General features: G+C 39.6%; 1 protein-coding gene across 1 annotated transcript; it reads left to right on the top strand.

Annotated features, from left to right (window-relative positions):
• The first annotated feature begins 410 nt into the window (after positions 1-410).
• scamp4 (secretory carrier membrane protein 4) lies at positions 411-9,347 on the top strand. The gene is made up of 7 exons (XM_061684203.1): positions 411-481; positions 876-902; positions 2,476-2,604; positions 2,680-2,836; positions 3,949-4,050; positions 4,862-4,979; positions 6,036-9,347. The coding sequence occupies exons 2-7, from the start codon at positions 896-898 to the stop codon at positions 6,222-6,224; spliced, it is 702 nt and encodes a 233-aa protein (XP_061540187.1). The 5' UTR covers positions 411-481; positions 876-895; the 3' UTR covers positions 6,225-9,347.
• The last annotated feature ends 886 nt before the right edge of the window (positions 9,348-10,233 follow it).

Below are 10,233 nucleotides of genomic sequence, written 5' to 3' on the forward strand. Positions count from 1 at the left end.
CTTACCCAACTCCGTTTACTAGTTGCGTTTTTTTATTTTTTATTTTTTATTTATTTTTTATACCAACCACTGAGATTTTAGAAAAACCCTCCTCCACAGAACGCAGCTTCACCAACAGCATTTACGTCCTATACACATTTTGGTGTATGTCATTCACCGTAAGGGCAAATAACGGTTAAGAGTGACTCTATAGAAACTTCCTGTTTCGATTTTAAGACGCACATGTAAGCACACATGCTTTTGAGTCTCAAGTTTTTAGTGTGGGCGGTTTCGGAGTTGAAAGTCACGCGCTTCCTGTTTACTGGACACAAGTGGATGATGGGAATTGTTGTTTTTCTCGCCGTCGAGCGCATTCAATATAACCGATTCGGAACTACAGACGTGTCAGTGCTGCGCAGCCGCAGTCGCGAGTTTGAGGGCGGGTCGAGGAAGCGCGTCCTGGATAATTTGCTGACCACCCCTCAGATGTTGACTTGAGAAGGTAAACGCTTTCCCGTTAACGTTAATGCGTATTTCTTAATGTCTAACAATAACAGATGAGTTGTTTATTGCACATTTATTGTTTCAAAGACGTTTTTTTTAAATATATAAATTTACGTTTAACGGCTCCCACAGCGTGCAAGACATTAGCTTTTCATACTGTCTCTGTGGGCTAACATACAGTATGCATTTATCTTATGTGCTTTATAAGTGGCCCTTTTTAGATGTCAAAAATATATGTAGTCAGCTTTTTCTTTTTGTGTTTTTATCTCCAAAGGAGGAACCTTTTCAGTCGTAAAAGGTCAAAGTTTAAAGGCTGTTATGTGGATAATGATGATATGAACTTTGCCTCCTGCATGACTGCTTGTTTTTTTATTATATGTTTGTCTTTTTAGGGCAACATTAGGAATACAACATGACAGGTTTGTCCCTTAAAATCCTTTTTGTCAGTCACTACAGAGCTCAGGTGTCATACTCTGAGAGCCTGTGTCGTTTAATGTGGCCTGCGAAACCTTGCCACGATTGTTCCAAACTAGTCTTAAAATGATAATCAAATGCAGGGGCAATTTTGTAAGATGATGGGGTGATTATTAGGGTTCCCACATGGAACATGCTAGGTCAGGGACAAAAAATATAAGCGCCTCACGCTGTAGCCGGATGCCTACTCGGTAAATGAACACACTGCAGCTCAGCTTCTGCTAGCATATATTTATACCAGTGCGGTACAAACGCAACTTCCAGTCACATTTAAACATGGGGCTGAAACGATGATTCGAATAACTCGACTTATTTGATTTACAAAAAAAAAAAAAAAAAAAGGTTGAAGCAAAATCTCTGCCTTGAAGCTGCACAGGCATATTTGTTTTCCCACACAGACTAAGTTTACTGCGGACGCAAGGACCATGTAGAAATAGATTGGCCAAATGGTGGAGAGCCAGGAGGAAACGAGCTGTAAAAATTGAGAATGTCCAAAGTTCTGATTTATATCACGCCTGCAAATGAAGATAAAGTAAAATATGTGTACTGTGAAGCAAAACTGGCATGCCGCAACGTGGCGTCTACGATCACCAACAGAACACCGATTTGAGCACATTTAATATAGCCTATCATTGCTAGTTAGAGCGTATGGTAATGCCCCCAGAAGTGGTCAAGGATAGACACAGCCACCGGTGCACTTTCAATCACTTTATTGAACAAACTTTAAAAAAATGCGTAGTAAGTACATTCATACATGAGCTTCTATGCCCACAAACGAGTCGCTCAACACACAGCCTGGCTAACGGTTAGCCAGTTACAAGCTAGCCGCTAAACCCAAGTTAACAACAGCAAACTCTCACTCGCTGACTCCCACATCACTCACCAGGCCAGATCCAGCCTTTTAAAGCTACACGCACTCAAAGTTACAGATATTTTAGGGTACAACGTGAGGATGGTGACCCACGTGGAACAAAATAATTAATGCACCTTGTTTAATAATGCAAAATAGTTTTTTTTATCCGAATACTTGATTAACTAATGGGATAATTAATAGAATAATCAAGTTTAAAAATATTTGATAGTTGCAGTACCATCTTCCAGGCTCTTAAAACAATAACAACTGCGATTTTTGATGTTTTTGTTGCATAATAATTCTCACAGTTCCAACTGTTACTGTTGCACCTGTCTGCATTAATTATTTCTTAGAAAGTCAAACTATTGATGTTACACTTTCCTAAAAGGACAATATTAAAGCTGTTCATGATTCCTTTCATTTTACATTTTATCAAATGTGTTCGTATTGAAGCAAAAGATAACTGAACCATGACTTTAACACCAAGGTATGTACAAAAAACATTATTTTTGGTATACCATTACACCCTTAGGGATTATACATTTATGTGGTTTCACCATTGTAACCAGCCCCCTTAACCCGCCCACAATGAAAAGAAGTTCGACACCCTGCTATATAGCAACTTTCAAATAGATAACGGCAGGTTGAAATGCCTTCTCTTTCAGAACGGGCAAACAACTTTCCTCCCCTGCCTAAATTCCTAAAAGTGAGGCCATGCTTTTATCAGAATATCCAGGAGGAGATTCCCGCTCCCCATCAGCAGCTGGTGAAGAGAATCTTCACACTTTGGATGAGTGAGTTGTGTTTTCACGTGTAGGAGAATGCCACTTCCTCTTCTCAGTCAAGTCAAACTCTCTCATTTGCTGCAGTTTATTCTGGGACGCTGTGCTTGAATGTGATTGGCTGCATAGCGTGGTGGGCTGCGGGGGGTTACGGCTCCAACTTTGGATTCTCGTTGCTCTGGCTCATCCTCTTCAGCCCTGCCAGTTACCTCTGCTGGTTCAGACCCATCTACAAAGCTATCAGGTAGGTCGCAGGGGCGTTTCAGCAAAGGAAGTACAACAGAAACAGCATTGAAAGCAGTATTTTACACAATTGAATCATTACTCTGTATTAACTGTAAAACACACAGCTGCAGTATTTCTCAAAGGTCCACCACTATCCTTTTCGTGAAGCTGATTGTAAAGCAAAACACACACATATACAAAATAACACTCTTCCTATTAGAGATGAAACGATGTAAAATTTTATATCACAATTAATGATGTTATCACAATACAGAAATACAAAAAAAAACAAATATAGATGCTCTCACAACATTGCAAAGCATTTTACACACAAAGTACATGTTCACACCTGCAAGACCCCATGAAATATCCTTAATTTCATTAAGATTAATTCATTGGAGGCTTTGTTATTAATTATATTACTTTTAATCCAATAAAAATATTTGAAAAGATTAAATTTGATTTCGCTCGATGAATAGATGTATATGTGAACATAAACAACAACAACAATCAATCAATTTTATTTTTTTATTTTTCATGAGGCTACAACATAAACCATCAGAAATTACAGTTTAGGATTATGATTTCAAGATGCATTTTGAGCTGATATTCACAAAGTTCTCTGTCTCATCAGGTAAAGGCAATTGAGAACAGTTAATCTTTTACAATGCTGACCTGGAGGCAATTTAGAGTTCAGTGTCTTGCCCAAGGAGACTTCAACAGCAGACAGTCAAAGCCAGGATTCAAACCGCAGACCCTTCGATCAGTGGAGAGATGCACTCTACCAACTGACCCACAGCCACATTTGCACTTTAGGCTTGAAGACCACGTTTTGTCTGCTTCTTGAGGGCTAAAATCAGGAATATTTGCATACAAGGGCTAATTTCCAGTTTCCCCTAAATAAATTTTTTTTTTTACATTTGTTTATGTTGGCGGAAATTAGGTCAGTTCAGGCTGACATTATGACAGTTCCACATCTGAAATTCATACAACATTTAAATTTTCCTGAAAATCTAACGCCGACTCCAAATTTGTCATGCTACAAAGTGTTCGACATTCAAGCAATCACGGTATTGGAAAGAGGAAATTGTCACCATTTGATCTTTGTTGTCTCTTTCAATATGTCAACAGGGCGGATAGCTCCTTCAACTTCATGGCCTTCTTCTTCATCTTCTTCCTTCAGGTGGTGGTGGCCGTCATCCAATGTTTAGGCATCAACAACTGGGGCATTTGGTGAGTTTCAGCGAGCCACCTTGTCAAATAAGTAAAAATAAATAAATACAGTGTTTTAAAAAGTTATTTTTAGATCCATTGTTGACAGCAATGCATTCTGTGACTTCTTGACCTTCAAGTTCAAATTTCAAAACACAGAAAAAAAAATATAAAGGCACACCTAAAGTTAAGTTTAATTTTCGTCATCATTAAAACATTTCCGAATTGTATTGCTAATTTTAACATTGTTAACGGTCGCACAAAAGAAGTTAACTAATGTGTATTATAAGAAAAGTAAAATAAACTAAAACCACTTACCCCGTTTAAACTGAAAGGAAAAAAATACTGAAAGAGAAAATTGCACTCACGTAAAGTCACTGATAAAATTGTATTTAAGGTAAATTAAAACTAGAAAATGACAAATAAAAAGTAACCAACCTAAATATGGGGGATATTTTTCATTGCTTTTTTAAAACTCAGTAATGGATATAATTTAAAATGTAGAAAAATACAATACTGTCAACAAAATGTACCGCTGAGAAAATGCAATTATACGTTTAATAACAAAGCAACTACTCTAATGTGAGTAAATGTAATTACTTTCCACTTCAGCCTTAAAGGGGAAGATTGCAGTGTTAAAACTGCTAGCAGGATTTGAATGTGGTCTCACTTCACTATCTCTGAATCCTTCCCTCTGCTTTCTGTTTGCCCGTCTTATGCCCAGTTGTTGGCAAACAGTAATTTGTACAAATAAAGACCACCCGTCTGATAAATGCCTACGTGTGATGCACTAACTACACTGCTACATCTCTTGTCGCCCAACACCACCCAGTGGCTGGATTGCTACGGTGACGTTTTTCAGTCACAACGCAGCCGCCGCCACAGTGATGCTTCTCACCACGCTGCTCTTAACGTTAGTGACCACCTTAATGGTGGTGGTGCTCATCAAGGTGAGAGGACATGCGCGCGCGCACACACACACACACACGCACACACACACGTAAATACCCATACCAGAGGTGGGGGACTCGAGTCATGTAACTTGACTTGAGTCAGACACAAGTCGCCAATTTTAGGACTTGGTTGGCAAAAACTCAAGAAAGACTCAACTTGAATTTGACTTGGTGTTCATGAGACTTGAATTTGATTTGAACTGTATGACTTGTCAGGCATTGCCTGTTGACTTTTGAAAATCTGGATTTTCAAAGATAGTGTGCCATTTGAGTTATCTTTTGTGTAGTACGCGCTAATCTGACAACCCACTAGTATATTATGATGCATAGAGAGCCGAAGGTTGTTACATTTAGAATCAAGGATTATGTTTTGGGTAAAATCGTGAAAGAGAATGGCAACATGCAAGGTACGTAACTTAAAGACACGACAACTCCAACATCAAACTTCATCCGCCACTATTAATCCCATGATGACAAGTTAGCTACGGTAACTTTAGCTCACGGATAGATGGTCAAACATGAACTAAGCTTCATGTCGGTTATGTTAAATTGAGAAGAAAATAAAGTCATAGACTACGGAGACTGGTTTGGGCCCATCAAAAGATTATGTGATTGTGAATGGGTTAGCGCTTACACAATTTGAGCAAATTTTATAAGTTTATAAAAAGCTTGGTGACCCTTGTGATGAAGTATATATTCCTATGAGTATTGTCTCTACATGCGTTGCTCCACCATTTGTATTTAAATATCCGTTGCTTAAAGGGTATAGCATGGCATTTCCCATTATGTGTGAGAATAGGACTTCAAGGCACGTGTTATTCACGATCTGCCAAACTGCTGCTTGTTGTGAAGTGAGTTGAGTTCACTGCCACCATACAGTGGTTGCACAGTATCTCTCTCTCTTTGTTTTGTGGGGACTCGACTTGACTTGCTTGATTTTTGCCACAGTGACTTGGAACTTGCTTGAAAATTGAATTTTGCACTTATGTGACTTATCTGACACATACGAACACACAATGAGCACTTCTCACCCCTCTTCTTCGACTGTCACAGGTTCACAGACTGTACCGTGGCAGTGGAGGCAGCATGACGCGTGCTCAAGAAGAGTGGGGCACCGGCACATGGAAGAATGCGCCGGTGAGGAAGGATGAGTTCAGCGCCGTCGACCAGACCGCTCAAGGCCCCAGCTTGCCGGAGTACCCTGCAGCAGTGCCCAGTTATCTGGATAACCGCAGTTGGTAATAGTCCTGCACCACCCTCTTACCTGTGGAGGTGACTGGAACGCAATAGATGCAAGAAATTTCAAATCCACCCCATGCATCTTTGATGGAGGACAGTATTTTCTTTGTACACATTTTTGGAACACAGTAAACCCTTGCGAAAAACTGCAAGTTCTTGTTGAACACCCCCCCCCATCCCACAGTGGTGCATTGTGATACGATTTGGTTTTGTGACCACGCTAGTAACGCAAAGCACTCTGATCACAAATCTTGTCCCAGCCTCTCAAAATAAACAGAAATGTTAGTAATATGATTTTAAAAAGAAAAACAGCACTATGATAAAGTACTTAATAAAAAACATAAAGCAATGACAATGAACTAGATTATATAGATATTAAACATTTTTTGCCACAGTTTTTATTTCACTTTAATGGACATTGTGCTGCCCCTTCTGGTGTGCTCACCTTGGCCACCTGGGAGCAGTATAGTATAGACATACGTATATAGGGCACTGCACATGGAGACTGTGTCAGCTGCTCAGTAAGCCACAGTAATATTAGTCATTCTACTGTTAGGATAAAGAATATATGGCTGTTAGTATTGTTATGTTTACATGTGTTGTTCTTCTGTTTGTGTTCAAATATCCGCTGCTGAAATGGTTAAAACACAGCAACGCTGAAGCTATGCGTTTCTATCCGTTAGCCCGTCTGTGTTAGCATTAAGCTCACGGACTTTTAATGTGACAAGTGGCTGCCGTATTTATGGGATTTTCTAAAAAAAAAAAAAAAAACATGGAATGCGCACTTCAAATGACACTAAAATCCTTCTTAACACTGAAACATTTCAGGTAATCAGAGAAGGGGTTCCCAAAGTAGCAGGGGAAACAAAAAGTTGAAGAATATATGTTGAAATGTAATGAGGTTTTACTGTTTGACTCTACAGGTATGCGCAACATACATCACCATTCGGCAAAAGGGGTCTAAATACTTCCTCCCGGTTCAGTTGATTGGGAAGGGGGCTGTGACACAGCAGCAATAGCGATATCTGCAATGTCTTTTTTTGTCACCACAGAGCCACCAAAGACGACAACATTGGATGTTCAGGCTTTGTTCGTGTTTACATATATTTGTAGACATAAATGATATAAATGTTTAAAATTTTTGTCCGAAGACACTAGCCATAAAGAAAACACAATTTTAGCAATTTTAGTTTGGCTTCAAACAATTATGTAATCAAACCGTAGTCATGCTCGTTAGCTTAGCATAGCAATCAGCTATTCCGTTTTCCAAGTTTGGTCACATGAAGTTCCACGTACAGCTGGTTTAAAGACTTATTTATTTATTTAAACCAGATTTTCTATTGCCGACACCACACACACACACACACACACACACAAAAACTCAAAACGGCAATTTTTTTTCCGACCCATTATCCGATTTTCCAAATTCCTGGTGTGTTGTACTCTGAATGAAGCGGACATTCCGACCAGAGTTACTGTGACAGACTTTTGAGAACTCTTGTCAAATTGTTGCTGGGTGAGGCAGGAAACAGCTTAAAACCTCTTTTTTAGAATAATTATTCCGTATCTGCCAAACTGTTGCTTGTTGTGAAGTCAGGTGAGTTCACTGCCACCATACAGTGCTCAAATCTAAAATTTTTGCCCTCAAGTCAAAGCAAAAAATAAATCTTATGGACCGCTTGTATCTTGAAAACCCGTAAGCCGGATCACCTGTAGCTTGAGGCACCACTGTAATTGCTGATATAATACAGTGGTACGTTGACTTACGAGCCATTGCTTGATGAATTTTTTGCATTGTATTGTGAGCCCAAATTTGAAGTACGAACGAGGTCAACTGATCACCACCTGGTGGTGAGTTGGCTCCGATGGTGATGGAAAATGCCGGTCCGACGTGGTAGGCCCATACGTATTGTGAGGGTCTGCTGAGAACGTATGGCAGAATCCCCTGTCAGAAGGAGCTTCAACTCCCACCTCTGACAGAACTTTGCTCATGTTCCGGGGAAGGCAGGGGACATCGAGTCCGCGTGGACCATGTTCCACGCTTCCATTGCTGAGGTGGCCGACCGGAGCTGTGGCCGTAAGCTGGTCGGTGCCTGTCGTGGGGGCGATCCCCGAACCCGTTGGTGGCTCAGCGGTGATGGATGCCGTCAGGAGTCCTATCTGGCCTTTTTGGCCTGTGGGACTCCTGAGGCAGCTGATGGGTACCGGCTGCCCAAGCGGAATGCAGCTTTGGTGGTCGCTGAAGCAAAAACTCTGGTATGGGAGGAGTTCGGTGAGGCCATGGAGAAAGACTTCCGGACGGCTTTGAGGAAATTCTGGTCCACCATCCGGCATCTCAGGAGGGGGAAGCAGTGCACCATCAACACTGTATAGTGGGGATGGGGCACTGCTGACCTCGACTCGGGACGTTGTGAGTCGGTGGGGAGAATACTGCGAAGACCTCCTCAATTCCACCGACACGCCAGCTCTACACCCTCGGCAGGGTCCTCGAGGGTGCACGGGAGTTCGCCCAACCAGTCACTATAACATTATGGACAGTTTTGAGGAGAATAGAGTTACCTAATGATTCCATTAAATTTATTGCACACAAGTTAAATAAAAATTTTACCTAAATGTTTAAAAAACAAACACTTCTAAAAGATTAAAAGCAAATGTATTCATCCTAAAAGTTAACTAGAACTGAACTGTACTTAATAAATTTGCTGTACTGAATTCAAAAAAGTTTTAAGCCACTGTAACATGATGCACAGTTTGAACATTTTAAGTAATTCAGTGATTCTTTCATATACCATTACAGGCAGCCCACGTAACCAGTGGGACTTGTACCACAGTATGAGAACCACTGACCTAGGTCATTGAATAGTTTCAGACGAATGTGTGTTTTTCAGAAAAAAGCATTCAACAAACAGTAAGAGTTCAGTTACCTCAATTCAACCTTTTTATTGTCTAACATATAAAAATAAAGTACAAAACTTTGAAAGATATAATACAGTAACGTATGAAAATTAACAATAAAACAATTGAATGTATCAGCTGATGACCCCCCCACACACATACACGTCACACAATTCAACATATCAGTAAATACAAAAAAAAAAAAAAACGAATGGAAATAATCAACACAAACATAGTTAATTAGTTGCCTGCTTACACATACCTGATCGTTTGAAAAGGAGTAGGAAGACGTACCTTTGTGGATTACCATGACCTGGATGACTGAGAATCTACGCGTAAAGAAAAAACACAATTTTTAACAACCACGTTTGTATTTTGTGTTGATAATGTGACAGTTAAGTTAAAAATGACTCAGGCGATGATGCTATTAGGTTAACGATCTATGAACTGAGGTGATTAGTTGCTGTTTTTTCCTGATAAAAGGGAGACTATTTGAGGGTTTTTATTATTTAGTCTTAAGTGTATCGACCACTATTAATTATTAATATGCTTTATTATTAAATTGCAGCTTTTCCTTTGCGAACCCAACCACCACAAATTTTGTTGAAATGGGGAGCACTTTTGATGGCAAAGGGTCTGTGGTTTATCTACTATATGATCACGTCTTAAGACATCTGACTGGACATTTGCTTTTTTTAAATATGAGTCACGTATTTTGCATGTGCTAGATTTTCACTCACGCTTGTGGGACTAATTTTGTGAGCAATGCTGCAGAACATGTGTTATTTTTATTTTTTTTGTGGCTTATTTTGGCTTCTCTACATTGACTTTTTGCTTGCCAGATGATTCCAGATGAGCTTTACAAAGATGTATTTCGTGCCATCCAGCTCTTGTGGGATTTTATTTCACAGTGTCCTCTGGTGTATTTTGTGTTTAAATTTCATTACCATTTTTTTTAATTTTTTTTTTTATATATATACAGGTACATTACAATATAAGCAGTATTGTGTGTGTCAAGACTATGAATGTTCAATAAAGAAGCCTGTAAATGTCAAGCTGAAAAATAAAGATGACATTGAATGAAAATAAAGGTTGCACATGGTTAGCACTCTGCCTC

This window comes from Phycodurus eques, chromosome 8, assembly GCF_024500275.1.
Source record: "Phycodurus eques isolate BA_2022a chromosome 8, UOR_Pequ_1.1, whole genome shotgun sequence".
Lineage (NCBI taxonomy): Eukaryota > Metazoa > Chordata > Actinopteri > Syngnathiformes > Syngnathidae > Phycodurus > Phycodurus eques.

Excerpts from the sequence above, each read along its gene's own strand:
- scamp4 (XM_061684203.1), top strand. Across the intron at positions 4,051-4,861 it reads ATCAACAACTGGGGCATTTG|TGGCTGGATTGCTACGGTGA; the intron begins GTGAGTTTCAGC and ends AACACCACCCAG. Across the intron at positions 4,980-6,035 it reads TGGTGGTGGTGCTCATCAAG|GTTCACAGACTGTACCGTGG; the intron begins GTGAGAGGACAT and ends CGACTGTCACAG.